The 17,168-nt window shown below is 38.4% G+C and overlaps 1 protein-coding gene across 3 annotated transcripts in view; it reads right to left on the bottom strand.

Annotated features, from left to right (window-relative positions):
• Positions 1-4,315: 4,315 nt before the first annotated feature.
• Positions 4,316-17,168, bottom strand: part of PHF10 (PHD finger protein 10) — a 45,473-nt gene continuing 32,620 nt past the window's right edge. For all 3 annotated transcript variants that reach the window (XM_018559985.1, XM_018559986.1, XM_018559988.1), the window contains 3 exons: positions 10,810-10,918; positions 8,430-8,618; positions 4,316-5,202 (listed from right to left, as the gene is read on the bottom strand). In XM_018559985.1, coding sequence (XP_018415487.1) covers positions 5,117-5,202; positions 8,430-8,618; positions 10,810-10,918 — 384 coding nt within the window. In that variant the 3' untranslated portion in view covers positions 4,316-5,116. The remainder of the gene's footprint in view (positions 5,203-8,429; positions 8,619-10,809; positions 10,919-17,168) is intronic.

Below are 17,168 nucleotides of genomic sequence, written 5' to 3'. Positions count from 1 at the left end.
GGGAAACAACATTTTTTTTTTAATGAGATCTGTCTATTTTTCGCATCGGTAAATACAATTTGGTAATTCAAAAATCAAACATTTATAGTTTACAGGCTGGTATCTGTAGACACCCAATGTTTTGTACTAGGAATAAAGTGTTATTAGAATTGCTCTATTTTTACACATTTAATTTGTGAGGGTTTTTTTTCTATTTTTTAAGAAAAGTAATAAAATTCAAACCTGTATCTATATCACAATTATTTTGGGAGCTTTGTTGAAAAGAATATGAAACCGTTTGCATGAAATATGATAATTGAATGGTGATAGGACAGGGATATGTTTTTGCTTCCCCAGGGAGCATGAGCATTGCTGATTGGAGAGCATTAGTTGTGATTTATGTAGGGGGCATCAGAGCACTGGAGATAGACTGCGGTTCTTGAAAGGTGGTCTTTATTTTCAGCCTGTGGTTATTCTGAATTTTGCACTGGAGCACAATTCCACAGAATAACAAAAGTAACTGTACAGTTTGTTTTCTGAGAAACAATTGCATTTAATATGAACAAGCCCTTGCTCACCTCTGCAGCTGTAGGCATTATGGATAAATTCATTTTCAAAGTTACAACACAGGCACTGAAATATCAGCTTTTATTCTAGGAGAGTCAATCTTGGCAGCCTGCTAGACTGTAAATAACCATCAGGTGTTTCTAAACTGAAACCTGACTTCTGAGATTTTGTGATCCTTGAGAATTAATTACTTCTTAGTACAAGCCGCTAGAGGCGAGGACTTGTTTTGAAGCTCTTTACTGCTTGTTAAGAAAATGTAAATACATTTTCCAAAGTCTGGGTACAGGTGCACTTTAAAACAAATGTTCTAACCGGCCTGGCCTCTGATTATTGTTTACATCCTGTAGTGCAGGGGTAGCCAAACTCTGGCCCTCAGCTGTGGTGAAACTACAAATCCCATGATGCATCTCTCTCCAGGTGTTGAGAATCTTGCAATGCCTCATGGGGTTTAGTTCCACCACAGCTGGAGGGCCGGAGTTTGGCTACCCATGCTGTAGCAGATGTCTCCTTCCCTTGGCTGCACTTGCGCAATTCATCCTCATTGACTAAGTCAATAGGGATGCACTGTACAGAGGCGGTTGGAGGAGATGCCTACTACAAGTTGCCAACAAACAAACTGAGGCCAGGCGTGTTGGGAATAGGTAAGTATTTACCTTTTGCATGTGGATGGCGAGAGCAGTGACATCAACTTAAAAGGGGCGTGAAGGATAAGTGCACTTTGTTTTAAAGCTAAACTTGGGGGTAGCCAAAAAATTTAATGTTACGGTCCCCCCCAACCACCACCATGTATATGCATGATATAATGTGTGTTTAGTCTAGGGGGTCCCACTAGAAAGAAATATTTACGGTAACGCAGGCTTCCCACCGGTTCTGGTAGTAATGACTGATTCTTGCACCAATATTATGTACAATGCAGGACCAGTGCACACTACTGGTCCTACATTGTTCATGATTAAATCAAAGACCTGATCCAATTTTGGCCTGGGAGAAAAGCAGCACCGGCTGCCGCATGATCATGAATAAGTGACACTAAACTCAGGAGTTAAATCTTAAAAATACATTCAAATACTAAAAATACATTCAAATACTTCAACTATTAACAGAAATGTATCTTATTTGTGCATCACTCAGCTGTAGATCCTCCAATCATCTCTGACTTGGTGCTGACACTGTCCTTCCTTCTTACGATTGTTCCTCGTGGTCCCTGTGTGTTGTAGTCACCGCTCCAAGCTCACTCCTGTGATAGACTGCAATCTCAGTACAAATTAGCTAACTGGACATAACATTGTAGGTCATCACGGGAGTGAGCTTGGAGCAGTGACTACTTTACAACAAACACAGGGACCATGGGGAACAAAAGTAGCCACCCTCCAGAAGGAAGGGCAGTGTCAACATGAATTCCTGACATGAACATGAACTCCTGAGTTTAATATCAGTTAAAAGGTATTATGCTCTATTAGATCCCCCTAAACAACCACTGTATCCTGCATATAAAGAAAGGGCACCCACAGTTAATATTTGTATGCAGACTGGAGTTTAAATATACATCTAAGGATTAATCCGAGGAAAAGGATTCCCTGTGCACCTCAAATATAGTATAAGTATATTGAAGGTTATTTTCACTTAGAACACAATTCACTCTATTAACTGAATATGCATTACATAATTTGGCAGCACCCTTCCTCTGGTGAGTAGTAGTGTCCCTCCTTGCTTTATCTGGTGATTAGCAGTGGTGCATCCTTCGTTACTGGAACTTTTGAAGCGGTGTATCTACAAATGGTTGGCATTAGCAATTAGGAGTTTCAGAATCTGGTGTAGAAGGTATTATTTGCTTATTAAAAAAAAAAACGTATACAAAATGTGTTCAACGAAAAAAGAGGACGGAACCCCAACTCAGTGTTTGTAGACTGATGATGTTCAGTTGATCTGCACCAAGCGTTTCTGTGTGCAACAGATTTTCCCACACAAGTCCAAAGAATCTAAAGACGGTACAGTACTTTTTATATAACTGCAAAATGAGCAGTAACGAGTAAACCCTTGAAAATAAGGTATTTTAAGACCTGAGACACATTCATCTCCAAACATTTGGATAGTGTTAACACAAATTTTATTTTCCAAATTAGTTGGTGTTACAACTGTTCTGTTGCGAGTGGACACTGGTGGGTTGCCCTAACCATTGCAGTCATCCTTTAGACTCAAAGCCAAGAAGAAAAAAAAGTCCATGGCACCTGAACAATTTTACTACTGTCTGGGAAGGAGAGCTGTAAAGCCACATACCTATTCCAGGATTATATTTTCACTGTCAGTGGAGCCGACAGTCTACTCAACTGCCCCAGAGCCAGGGTGCAGCCTTTGTCTTACAACCATGAATTTACGTGCGTGTGTGTAGTAGGGGGTAGTTTAAAGCAATATTAATATGCACTTAGTCCCATATAATCCAAAGCTAAGCTTTGTAGTCCCATATAATCCAAAGCTAAGCTTTAGAGAGCAAGCACATATTCAGGAAAATCAAATGGCTAGAAATGATAGGATGTGTTCCTTTCTGGTTTGCCATGTCAATATCAGATTCCTGAGAGGGCTCATTTACATTTTTTTCAACGTGTGAAAGAGGAACTTTACCCTTATGTTTACAATGACAACTTTAGAAATGTTTAGTAAATCGCAATCTACAAATGGATACCTATAGATAATTGCCGGCTTTTTATTCTTTGAATATCTTTGTATTCTTTCCCTCCACATTCTTCTCACGGTGGCCATTTATTTTTTTACTAAGGGCAGATTACTATATCTCCCTTTACTTCCTGGAACTCTGGCACGTGACCATGCACATCTTCTCGGGAAAAATGTCTTTCCCTGAGATCTTGTGAAATTCTGCAGTTTACAGATGAGATTTCCCATCAATGCACTGCTGATAACCTTCCGAGGATGGATCTCTTGAGCTGGGCATGGGCTACATCATTATGCCTAAGAGGACGAAGAAGTGGAAAAACTGTAATTGTAAATAAAAGCAACATATGTTTGTTTAACTAATGAATGTAAGATAATTTCATATCAGCATGCAGACCTGCATGTTGATGTGATTTTTAGTGCAAGGGGGTAAAGGTCCACTTTATGGCAGCCAATTGCAAACAATGGGCTCCAAACACATGTGCATTGCCATAGTGTGTTGAGGTGCCATTCAAAATCAATGGCAATGCCATGCATGTATGTATTCCCGCAACACAATAGTGTTAATGGGCCCTTAATGTTTCTTAAACTAATTTATGCTTACAATGCACATAGTGCAGTAAACACATACAAACCTGTAAATAATAATAAAAAAAAAAGAACTCTGTCATCTTTGGCTGTTCTGTTCAACAGAATGAAAGGTGAAATCTTACTGGCTTCCACAGGTTCATGGACTTTGCACCTTACTGTTCCTTATGCAGCCAGGAAACATTTGTCATAACCGGCCTTTAGTACTCATGAATACACTTACAAAGATAAAGACCTGAATGAAGCTACCAGCCTAGTATATCTAGCCAACTACTCAATATAGCTGCTTGTTAAGCTCCAACTAGTTTTTCCTTTCCAATCAGAGGACTGCCTTGACAGTGACGAGATATAGTTATGCTCGTATGTTACAAATCTGCTTGTGTGCCTCATTATCAAGTGTCCACAATATGTTAGCATTCAAGATACCATTATCTTGCCATATGTCAAATTAGTTCTGTAGATCTGTAGAAATTGAAAATCAAATTAAAAAAGAAAAAAAAAGACTCAAGACAGATGAGAAGTTAAAATGCGTCACTTTAGTTAAGGTTTGAAAAGTTATCTTCGACTTTCAAGCAGCAGAAATTGATATCATCATAAAAATGGTCCCATTGAATCTGATCCCATAGAAAAGCCCTTGATTCCACAACAGTTCACGCGCCTCTTAAAACTTACATGCTGAGATTTTGTCACAGTGTGATGTTTCTGGGCTTTAAGCAGCTTTGAGGTTTTGCAATATCTACAACAACAGCTCACACAAATGTAAAGTAAGCACAGCACAGTACTTGCAGTTGACAACACCTTATCTGAAGTCATACATACAATAATAAAATATTCAATGATACATGGAATGACATACAACAAACATGATCCACCAATAGAACAGATGTAGATTTGTCTGTGCGATTATTACCACCCAAAACTAGGAAAGAAAGTTAAACACTTGTGACTAGTAATTTCCAATGATAAAAGGCCAACATTTAAAAAGGAATAATATTTAAAATTTGCAGCACATGGGAAATATTCAGTGCATGTGTAGAGTTCTTTTCTTTCTAAACCCATTGGTATGAGGTATATATATGTATTTTTGTTAAAACGTTGAATAAAAAAAAAAAAATCTACAAAAATTATATATTCATCAAGTCCCAGGATGTTAAGAAAGATCGAGTAAAATTCCAACCTTGTGTTTTTCATTTGGTTTAAAAATGTGAAAAAGTGGCATGTAACTGAAATATGTTTGTAGATCACGTAAGAGTATTTAGTTGTGTAGCACCATTTTAAAAGGCTTGTACAATCAGCATCTATAAATACATTTAGTTTATCCTTCTTTACTGTTTTTGCCTCTTTTAACTCCCTTTTTTGGTGTGGCTGAAACATTCTGACAGCAGTCACATATCCAGGGACCTTTAAAATAAAATAAAAATAAAAATATATTCTTGTTTTTAAACAGCCATAAGCAGTGTTCTCATATAAACATAAAACCATATGCACATGGATATTTGTAATTTATACTCTTACGGCAATTACTATAAAAAGTGTATGTAAAAGGCACTAATACTTTAGATCCCCTAACTTCTTAAAAGATAATACTTTCATAAAATATGAATCTCATTGCCCTCCCCATCTGCCTACACCATGCCACTTACAGTTCCTAATGATGTTCCTAACTAATTATCTCTAAACAGTGGACTACCCCAGGCCAAGGCCAAGGCCTGCAGTCTATACAGTTGGACAGCTCTTCCACACGCACCACTAAGCATGGTGTTCTGCACATGTGCGGGCACTTCTCTACAGACCTACCAACAGGGGGGCATTAGGGCTTATACAGGGAAAAAAAACAAACAGAAATGGGCAGTGACCCATTGGGTCACTGGAGAAGATGATCTGATCCCCATGTAGGCTGAGGCCTTTGGGGTCCCCCACTGCCATGAGCTCTGTAGTGGAACTATAGATGGCATGGAAGGGGAAGGTGTGAGACTCATGTTTTATAAACATAAGTGATCTCTTTTTGAGAAGGTGTGTGGTAGCTGGATCAGCTGCCACAGATAAAAAATAAAAAGCTCCAAAAAAGTCAAAATGTAGACAAACAGATCTATATAAAATAGACCCCCCCCCCCACACACACACCCTATTAATTAATGGGAAAAGAGACTACTATTGCTAGCCTCTTGAAATCTTCCATGACTGCCCCTTATTCATCAGTACTTTGAGTCACTGACCTATAAATAGTACGCTGATCAGCATGAACATCAGGCAACTAGCATTTTCAAGAGATGTCAGCAAAAGCAGCCTCTGCGCTTCTCCTTTCAGAGATTTAGAGGCTGCCTATGCCCCAGTGCACCTTCAAAATCAAGCCTGCAATGGAAACTCCAATGTTTCTACTCTTCTACTTATCCCCTTCGGTATTGAGGCATCCATTAATGAAAGTGTTACGCTTTTTCAGACACCCAATTTTCAGGGATCGGGTGTCTGGCAGTGATAGAGCGATATTTACCGCACTTGCTGTCACTGACAGCTGGTACAGATCGATTTTTCAGAATTGAAAGCTAAGTTTCTGTTCCGAAAAAATGTTGCAGGCTTCTGATCATATTTGGGAACGATCAGAAGCCTTTACTGACAGTGATCCTGACATGCTGTCACTAAGGTTATTGTTTGCTGTTCCTAAGTTTGGAGCAGCCTAATAATTACCAAAAACTAATCTATCAAATTATCAAGCAGTCATAGGGAGATCAATTGACAATAACTGCTTGATATCATTAAAAACAAATAGAATTGTATCCCCCCATATGACAGCAATGTTCAAAGTGTGTCACTGTCACCTAGCACACTTACATTGTATGCCAGGTGACCACTGTTAGGTTTTGGTTTTAAAGTACAGAAATTTTTTGGGAATCCTAGGGGTGTGAGGTGTTTCCAAATAAAAGGACAAATACAGGAATTTATTTTAATGCCTTTTAGCTGTGCTATTTTTCTAAAAGGAAATAATAATCAAAACTGGGGAAAAGTGTTTTCTGTATGTTTTTTCCTTTTTTTAAAATATTTTATTTATCCTAAGTGAGGCAATAGGCACACATATGTGATATAAATATATAGCCCCATCTGTCCTCTAAAAACAATATATAATATGTGTGGGTGCACTATGTAAGAAAGTATATTACTGCCGTGGAAGAATTACACAGCAAAAATGTAAAATGTGCGTCAGTCATTAACGAACAGAAACTAAAAACAAGCTCAGTCATAAAGGGGTTATATATGCAGTAGCTTCTGCAAATATGTTCTTTTACAAATACCTCTCATTCTCTAAAAGATGAACAGAACTCTATGCGGCATAGAAGTGCTTATGTATGTTTGTGCATTATACACCATCAGGGCTGTAAGAAATTAGCCAGTAATCCCTGTAATTGTCACATTTAAAAACAAACGACTATATACAGTAGTAAATCAAACCTACGACTATCATCTTGATAAAGAAGAAGTATATATTAAACTGAAAAACATTTTCTAGTTGTGAGAAATGTGACATTGCTGTATTCGACTGTCTGCAATATGCATTGTGCTATGTTTTGGAGGAAACCACTCTGCAAAGATACATTCTCTCTTAGCATTTCTCAAGCTATTTTTAGTCATGGCAACTTTTAAAACTATGTATAATCTAGAGGCACCTCAGTCTAAAATGTGAAAATCAATCTTAAAAAGGATTTGTGGTACTCCCCCCCTTATCCTAGACAGGGGGTTTGGATGGCTTTTTAGGGGGGCCCCATCACATAAGGACCCCCCCTTTACATTAGAAGCCCCCCTCCTCCACAGCAGGACCCCCCTTTCATATCAGAGTCTACCCTTAAGCAAAATATTTGAGGCACCCCTTACAAAAGCCAGAAGGTACCCCGGGGACCCTGGTTGAGAAAAGCAGCTCTATCTATATGTATAAAACAATCTCTTCCGTCAAATAAAGCCTGCCTGTTATTTTGTATCCCCTATTTATTACAGGTATTTATATAGCGCTGACATTTTACGCAGCGCTTTACATAGTTGCACATTCACATCTGTCCCTGTCCTCAAGGAGCTCACAACCTAAGGTCCCTATCTCACATACATACAGGGCCAGTTTAGACAGAAGCCAATTAACCTACCAGCATGTATTGGAGTGTGGGAGGAAACCAGAGTACCCGGAGGAAACCCAGGCAAGCACAGGGACAAAATGCAGCTAGTGACCTGGCCAGGATTCAAACCAGGGATCCCCAGTGCTGCAAGGCAGAAGTGCTAACCACTACGCCACTGTGCTGCCCTTATTTCAACTCTAAGTGTTTACCAAGAAAAATGAAAACATTAAATCGGGGAAATTTGTGAAAACTGCAGCAGACAGAATCTGGAACACTTGCCCATCAGCTTATCTCTTCAGTTAAGCTTTGAAAATGAAAGAGAGAAGCTGACTGGTTGCTATGGACAACTGTTCCAGATTCCACCTGCTCCAGTTTTCATAAAATCCCCTCAGGATCTTTAGTAAATAAGGTCCATGACATCCAAAAAAGGGAACCAATATTTCCATGTAGCCTACTGAATACTACAAAGTTTATTCATAGAATTGCCATGTAATGCACTTTGTAGGATTTAGCACTGATCAGCAAACATACCTGATGGAAGAGCACCAAGCCCGACACAGAAAGTATGATAGCCACGGTCACAGTGGTCACAAAACATCATCTCCTCTTCATGGTGAGGCTGGCTACATATGATACATGTTTTGCACTCCATACATTGCCAAGGGTATTTTTTTATTATTGCAACTAATTCTGGTGCCATATCCAAGCATGAAGGGTGACCTGGAGAGATAAAATAAACAGAAAAATATCAACTATTATCATTGCTGTCAGAGAAATATGTAGCCATATTACATGACAAAGGAAGTTTTATCCTTGTTTAGAAATGATTTCTAAATAGAGATCACAGTGGAAGCTGCTTGCTTTCAGACTCACTCTCTCTCCAATTGAAACTACCTGAGCCCCCCTCAGTACAGAGAAGGATGAGCCACTACTGTGACTCATTAAGCTGTGTGTATAAATTTGAGCTACTGAGATTTGTAAGCAACCATTATTTTTAACAAAACTTGCAAGACTTGTTTTGCAAACATGTGGAATTGACTAGTGCCTGCAGCTCCACATGATGGATGGATATTGAAAAACAAAATATTCATGCTTCCCTGACTGATCAGAATCCAGAATAACACAAAACATTTCCTTTAAAGTGTATTAGTTCCCCAGAAATACATTTTCTCTAGGAGTAGGCATTGTACAAAAGCAAAGCAAGGGCATGCCACTGGGTGATAAGCCAAAAAGTAAAACTAAGCAAGAGCAGTGTTCACATGAGAACCACATAAAGCACTACTCTTCAAAAAATGCTGATGATCAGAAGTTTGCTAAAGATCACCTTGACACTTTACAGCACTACTGAAAAAAACTGCCGTGGTAAAGATGGTACTGAAAAAAAACCTCTTTGGTAAAGTAGCACAGCGTTATGCTGGATAGGATAAAACAGTGGGACTTCAGACTTTCTTTGGCTCAGGACTTGGATGGGTTTAAAGCAGATTGATCAATTAATTTAAATGTTCACAGCACACTGTCAGATCATTTGTCTGTTATGTTAAATCTAAAAGAGGTTTCAAGTCCTTAAACATACCAGAAAGCCTAAAAACACAAGGGGGTCAGTATGGGAAAAACAATGCAAATTCTATCCTATCAAAATGCAGTGATCTAAACCAGGTTATTCAAGCAATGTATCCAAAAATATACATCAGGTGAAATAGCACTTTATATAGGGATAGACCAAAATAATACCTACCTTGGGCTATTCTCAGCTAAATAATAAAAACATTAGGTTAAGGTAACCACCAATAAAAAGGAGGTTCCACAAGTTAATAAAAATAAGCATCATCATAGTGGAAGTCCCCCCCACCAAGTGAAAATCCTATATGTGACCATTGCCATTAAAATAGGAGTCCCCATTGAATGAGATACCCACTACCCTTCTTCCAGGAACAACCATAACATTTTAGATCTACCCTCACTCTTTGTCCATGTGGCAATAGATAGCACAGCATACTAAGAGGCGATCTCTAAATTGGAGAGAGGCACACGCACACCCCAATGAAAAAAACCTGAGAGGTTCTAACTTTCCCGTTCTTTTGAACATGACAAAAAAACAACAAGTACTATAAAGTTTAGATCTTAAATTTAAAAACCATTCATGCAAAAATGTAGACAAAATTATGGATCAAAAAGCAGGCATTAACAATACAAAATTAAAAGGTGAAAGCTGGATAATCCTGGTCACACCAAAAGGTTGAAAGAAGTTCTGGGTCAAAATAAAACACTAACATTTTTGTTTGATTTTCAAGGAAGCCCCAAAACCCAAATTTCTGCTTTTGCATCAGGATTCTACATTTTCGAATTCTAAGTGAGCTCAGCAATTGTTCACAACACAATAACCGAATCAACACAGCTGACAATCAAAGGATTTTCCACAAAATATTAAAGTCTATGTAAACCCAAAAATGTATTATATTGCAGCTTACTAGTCGTTAGATGATGTGGCTGCATTTGTTTTCTATTTTTAGGTTTTTTCTCCCCTTTATTTTCACATGGCGACCCTGCCAGGAACACACTTTCTGTCCTAGTGGGCACTGCTCACTCACCATGCTTGAAAGAACAAGAAGGGCATCTTAGGGGAGAAAGTGTCTGAGGACTCCCCATTTCCATAACATGGAGGGCGTTTCGTAGTCCAGAGAGAGAACTAGAAAAATGCTAACTGATAACAGTCTGCAGATGCAGAACACAAAAAGGAAGTTATAAGCTCACTAGGATTTCTAGCAGCATCAACGGGTATTTATCTTTATATATTTTTTTAATTTCATTTATTTATTTGATATTTAAAAACCCTTTCAATAGTATATTTAACAGACAAAAAGATTGAAAAAAAGACACATCCATAGTTAGGATTTACACTTTAATGACTTACCACTATTCTCACACTGGGAGCAGTGTATAAGCTTCTCGGCTCTTCCCTTCTTTTTGTCATCCTTACCCTTCAGACAAATTCCACAAATAGCATTGGAGTTGGCCTTTGGCTAGAAGGGTAGAAAAGGGCAGTAATGTCATGTCATAAGAACCCAGTTTGTGGGCTCATCAGAATTCTTTCCAATATGCAGCTTCAACATCTAAAAAGGCAGTCAAGAACATAAAATACTGATACCTAAATACGTTCTACCGTAACCTAAAACAAGACCTCTAATAAAAAAACATAAGAAATCAAAACCAACATTAGCTTCCATGTTTGCTGTACCATTATAAATACGGATATTGACAACTGCATTGACCATTCGCTGTGGGAAACAAGTTACTAGTTATAGATATTAAAACACAACACAAAAAACCTCATAAGCTTTTCAAAGCCCAGAGTTACCATCATAGCCAAGACAAAAATTAGCTTTTCCTGCGAGAACATTTATTAACAAACTCTTATCAAATCATTGAAAATGTATTAATGGAGTAAATCAAAAAATGACCGACATTAATTATTGTTTAAAATTTCATGATGCAAAGTCTTAACAAAACGCCATGATGGCAAATATTGCACTGACTTACAGTAGAAAAACATAGAATGCAATACAAAATGTGAGATATGAAATCCACTCTTCGTTCTATCCTGCGGCATGCCTTATAGGAGAGGTGATATATTTACTGTAGTCTTGCAAATCATGTATGCATGGACTCTCCTTCCAATTTAGTTGATCTACATCCAAATAGGTTACACAGGGGTCTATACATTTTTTTCACGCAAGATTCACACACTGTTCTAACTGAATCTTAGGTGAAAAATGTGTTACTCTTAGATGAAAACATTAATAAATAGACCCCAGAACTAAAGAATCTTATGGAATTTTTTTCAATTACTTTATTACATAGCATTGGTAGCACCTGTAGTATTAAAATTCAACACACCTTTATAATTTGATCATTTTTTTATTGTGTCAAAAACTGTAGAAAGTTGACAAAAAGAGACAGGGGCTTTTTCGTGTTATAACTGGACACAGCATACAGTGGATATAGAAAATTTACACACCCCTGTAAAGATGCCAGCTGAAAAAAAAACACAAAAAAACACATGGCCCGCAAAGAGCTTACAGTGAAATTACCAAGAACTGGTAATTGATGAAAAAGAAGCGAGCAGAAAACTGGTACGGGAGGCTGCCAAGAGGCCTACAGCAACATTAGAGGAGTTGAAGGAATTTCTGGCTAGTACTGGTTATATACTACATATGACAACAATCTCCCATATTCTTAAGATGTCTGGGCTGTGGGGTAGGGTAGCAAGATGAAAGCCTGTTCAAGAAAAACATCTATGCCCGACTGCATTTTGCAAAAACCTACACAAAAAGTCTTTATGGTCGGACGAGACCAACATTGAACTTTTAGGCCATAGTTCTAAAAATTATGTTTGGTGCAAAAGCAACACTGCGCATCACCAAACCCACAGTGATGCATGGTGATCAGTGACGCCCGTCTCACCGATGGTGAAAGCTTAGACTGGCTTCTGAAAGCCTTGTCCTCTGCTTGTTGGTGTCCACATCCACATGGAGCTACTGGTGACTTAGACAGGCGCTTAGGAGATCCTCCCATGCTGGGGTCCACCCCAGTGGTTGCCAGAGGAGAGTAGAGTAATGAGAAGTCGTTTTAACTACCACATAGTTATTGGATTCACAGGCAGTTAGTTATCTTTTGAAAGCAAATTCCTCCTAAGCAACCTCCCCAATTAAATAAGAAACGGGTATATAGAACGAACCACCTGTCACTACCCTTTCCTGGCCATTATTAACAGCTTCTAATGAGTCGGTGACCTCCTTATTAGTGCACAAGCACTCGAACCAAGCCACAGAGAAAGATAGGCAAGTCCATTTCCTGCTCAACAGACCACATGATGAGTGTTCTTTACAGAAATTTTAGAGTTGTATTTTTAATGTCTTCATAAAAAGATACTATAAGCTCCAGAATCTTCATTCTGATCATGGCTTTACAACCTAGGGAGTCACTAACCTGGAATTTGCATGCAGTCAGTGAGGTCTGAAGAGTCTCACATCCTGTCTTGCTTGCTTTTTGTAAGGTTAGAGAATCATTAGGAAGTGAAACCAGGATAAGGATAACCGGCCTAGATCCCATATCTTTAAAAACCAAGTCATTAATGGCAGCTTCCATATTTCAGTCCATATAAGATCCCTTTAAAGGAAAAGCATCATGGTAAAAATAGGAGGCCACCATTGCAGAAATGCTAGTCGTTAGGTAGACTGACTAATAGACATGTGCACTGCCAAAAAATTCGTTTAGTTTAGTTTTACATTCGGATTTGTGTTATTTCGTTTTTCGGGATTCGGGTGTGAAAGTCAATTCGGATTCGGAATTCGGATTCGGACGAAATTCGGTAGCGTTCGTTCGAACGTTCGTTTCGTATTCTGTTCTTATTCGTTTCGTTCGTTCGTTTGCAGCAAAGTGACATTTGAAGGGGGAAAAATATTTTTCTCCTTCTCTAATGTCACTTTGCTCCAACGAACGAAACGAATAAGAACAGAATACGAAACGAACGTTCGTACTAACGCTACCGAATTTCGGAAATGGAAATTCGGATTCGTTTGCATTCAGAATTTCCGAAAATTCGTCCGAATTTCGATTCGGAACGAAACGAATCGCACATGTCTACTGACTAATACTTTTGAAATCACTGACATGGAAGAAGCATGCAGTCATTTTAGTCATAATAGCCAATATGCATAGCTTGTACCAGAAAGGCAATGTAGTGTGTATTGAAAAAAGGAGTCAGCATGTAGTAACGCAGTTCAAAAAATTATTGATAGAGCATGCTAGCCTTATTGTAGCAGCTTTTAACCATTTAATATTAATTAGCTGTTTCCATTAGCGCAAATTATCTATTACTATACAGTTCAAAAAATGCTACACTCCACGAGTCATCATCGAAGATAAAATCTTTAGTAAACCCAGGAGTTAAATATTAAAAATGCATTCAATACCCTATTAACAAAAATATAGCTTTATTTGTGTATCACTTGGTTGTAGATCCTCAAATCATCTCCAAATCCGTGCTGTCCTTCCTTCTGGAGGTTGCCTACCGTTGTTCTCCATGGTCCCTGTCTGTGATGCAAAGTGTTCACCGCTTCAAAATGGCTCGTCACAGACTACAATCTCATGTTTAGTTTACTAATTGGTATTGAGATTATAGTCTATCACAGGAGTGAGCGTGGAGTGGGTCTATTTTACAAAAACACACAGGGACCATGGGGAACAAAAGTAGCCAGCCCCCAAAAGGAAGGACAGTGTCAACATGAATTCAGAGATGATTTGAGGATCTACAGCCAAGTGACACCCAAACAAGATACATTTTTGTTAATAGTTAAAAGGTACTTAAATGCATTTTTAAGGTTTACCATCTGAGTTTAGGGTCACTTTAAAAAGGAGCAAAAATACACTGTCCATTCTTCTTCATGTATCCTCAATTTCTAACACGTTTCACCATTTCAGCTTACTCGGAGACAAGCCGTCACATTTATTTTAACTGTGTATTTAGCAGTTGCCTGGAGATCTACTTTAAGTGTTTTTTTTTGTCATGGGTTTGATTGAAAAGGACTATGTGTTAGGCTTTCTAGGGCCTGCCCTACTGCTGCACCCATTATGCAGTACAGGAATCTCAAGCCTGCAAAATGTTCATAATGTAAAATAAACAGAGAATTCAGCAGTGAGAACCCCTTTCACATTCGGCATTAAAAGGTGAGCAAAGCTTAGAACACTAATGCAAAGATCTGGCCACTCGAGTGCTTGAAAAAGAAAAGCTGTTTTGCCTCTCGCATCAACCTCCCAAACAATATTCGCTTGATGTACTTACCCCTTAAGGTATGTAGAGACATTTCACAGTAGCTAGTGAATAGCACATGCACTTTGTCTGTAATTCTTTAAAAGATGACAGAAGCTTTTATGACATTGTTGCCATTTATTTAAAAATAAAGCATGGTAAACCTCTTATATACAATAAAACAGACATAAATGTGAAATATTCACGTCTACATCTACAAAATAAATATAGCTATATTAAATGCCACAAAACATTTCACAGGACAAACTTGCCTATAACACGCTGTATTTACACATCTAAAAATCTATCATCTCTGTAGAATATAATTATCTGAAGAAGGAACCTTTGGCTTACTCTGCTAACTAATAGGTGGTGTGCACAATACTGATCCCTGGTTCAAATGAAAAATGTAAGATGGAAAAAAAAATCAAACCATACAAAAGTTGTATATCATGTGTAATATCTTGTGAAACATATTCCAATAAGTTTCAGTTGCAGATATTAGTGTGCCAACAAACGTAACTGTTGTACAGTAATTATCATACACAAAATGACAAACCTAAACTACTTAAAGTAGACCTGTCGAGAGAAGTACGGTGGCTGCCACTGATGACCTCCTTCTAAAAGTGTCTCTGTAAGCTAGTTAGGTCAACATAATGGCCAAGCCCCTAACCTTGTCACCTTGCCGATTCAGGGCAAATTAAGTGTCTATGCAAAGCCCCCCTTCCCCAGGACCCACTTATACTCGCTTTCCAGCTACTTCTCCATCGGAAGTCCCCAGCGATGGGCGCTAGCTATAGGAAACTGCCACATTACACCCTCTGGGACGTGAAAGTGCTTGGGCTTAGTGGTTGGCTGCTAGACCCAAGCACTGTCATTTACAGCCCGATACCCGGAAGCATCAGGTATTGTAGCCAGCTGTGACAAAAAAGGAGCTGTGGGAAAGGGATAGAAAGGTGGGCATCAGTGGGTCAGGGAAGCCCCTTTGCAAAGACACTGTCACATTGCCATGATTGGGGCGAGGCAACAGTGTACCTTACTTTCTAAATAACTGACCTGGAACAAGTATGCAGATCAGGAAATTCAGAGAAAAGTCAGGAGTCCTTTTCTGCATACTGGTTCCAGATTAATAAAGCAATGTAACAGGGTCAGGATGATACCAGGCAACCAGCACTTTCAGAATGAAAGAAGTAATGGCGGCCTACATGTTTCCCTCGTGAAAGTCTTCCTTTAAAGTGGAGATACAGTCAAAATGTTTTAGTATAGGATAGTTCCTATCCTTAGTTCCTAAGGAAAGGTTAACATTTCTGTCTTGTTTTAATGCCATTTGTAAATAGAATGACAATAGTTCTAAGCCTCCCTCACAAGACTGAAACGTAATCAGTTGTTATTGTTGTCTGTATCCCAGTTGGACACATTTCCCTTCACTGTATCATCAGGACAGGAAGCAAGAGGAAACTTAACCAACTAGAACACATAGTAGTAAAAACCAGGGGTTCCAACATTTACCACCTTAAAATCATAAACAAAATATAATGTAGTAAATATGTAATGAATATGGGAAACAGGCTAGCCACAATTAGCAATGCTTTTGGAAGACTCTCTTTAAGGGATTCTTGAATATATTTGGGTGCTTCTTGCACATTAGTAAAACTGATGTGCATCTATTTTGCAAAATTGGGATCCTTGTCTCACAGTCATCTAGGCTGGATGAATACTGGCTAAACCCAAGGCAATTTTCTAGCAATTCCAATCACTTAACTAGCCTTTGAATGCAAAAATATTTGAATGGATAAATGATCTACCACCAACAGGGTAAAACATCACATGACTGTAATGTTGTTAGGCTGCCTTGATGCATTTTAATAAAAAGCTAGATGAAAACTCTAAAGATTTATGCACATGTGTGGCCAGTCATGCTATCATTTTTGAACAGACTAAATGCATTACATATTGGCCCTGTGCAAGGGGTCAGATGTACATTTGAAAATGGGAGCTAGGAAAACCCTTGAACCAAAATACTTTTAAACATCAAGTAATTACATTTTATACCTGAATGTAAAGATTTTTAACAGTTATATGGAGCATGCCATATGCAGTAAGATGCGGTACAAGACACATTATCAGGAATGTTCTGCAATTAAAGCTTTTATAAATGTAAAAAAAGAAACAAAAAAAGGCCTGTTAGTTTAGAGCATAGAAGTGGATGATTGTACTGTGAAAGCATGCATGACTATGCACGTTGCAGACTCCACTGGCGCTGCCACTATGTTAGCAATTGCCTAATAAAAGGTCAATTTTTAACCTTGTAAAAAAAAAAAAAAAAAAAAATAGCTCAGTGGGTCACGATGACCTGCAGATAGCATTAGACATCATAACCGTTTTGGGAAATGTCTTGTAGCTCTTAGCTAAGCATGGATTTGCACTTATCAGGGAGGGTGTGGACTAGCCAGAGTAATGTT

Source organism: Nanorana parkeri, unplaced genomic scaffold (assembly GCF_000935625.1).
Source record: "Nanorana parkeri isolate BGI_ZX_2015 unplaced genomic scaffold, ASM93562v1 scaffold424, whole genome shotgun sequence".
In the NCBI taxonomy this organism is placed as follows: Eukaryota; Metazoa; Chordata; class Amphibia; order Anura; family Dicroglossidae; genus Nanorana; species Nanorana parkeri.
Note: the sequence above shows the minus strand (reverse complement) of the source record. Positions and strands in the feature narration are given on the sequence as shown.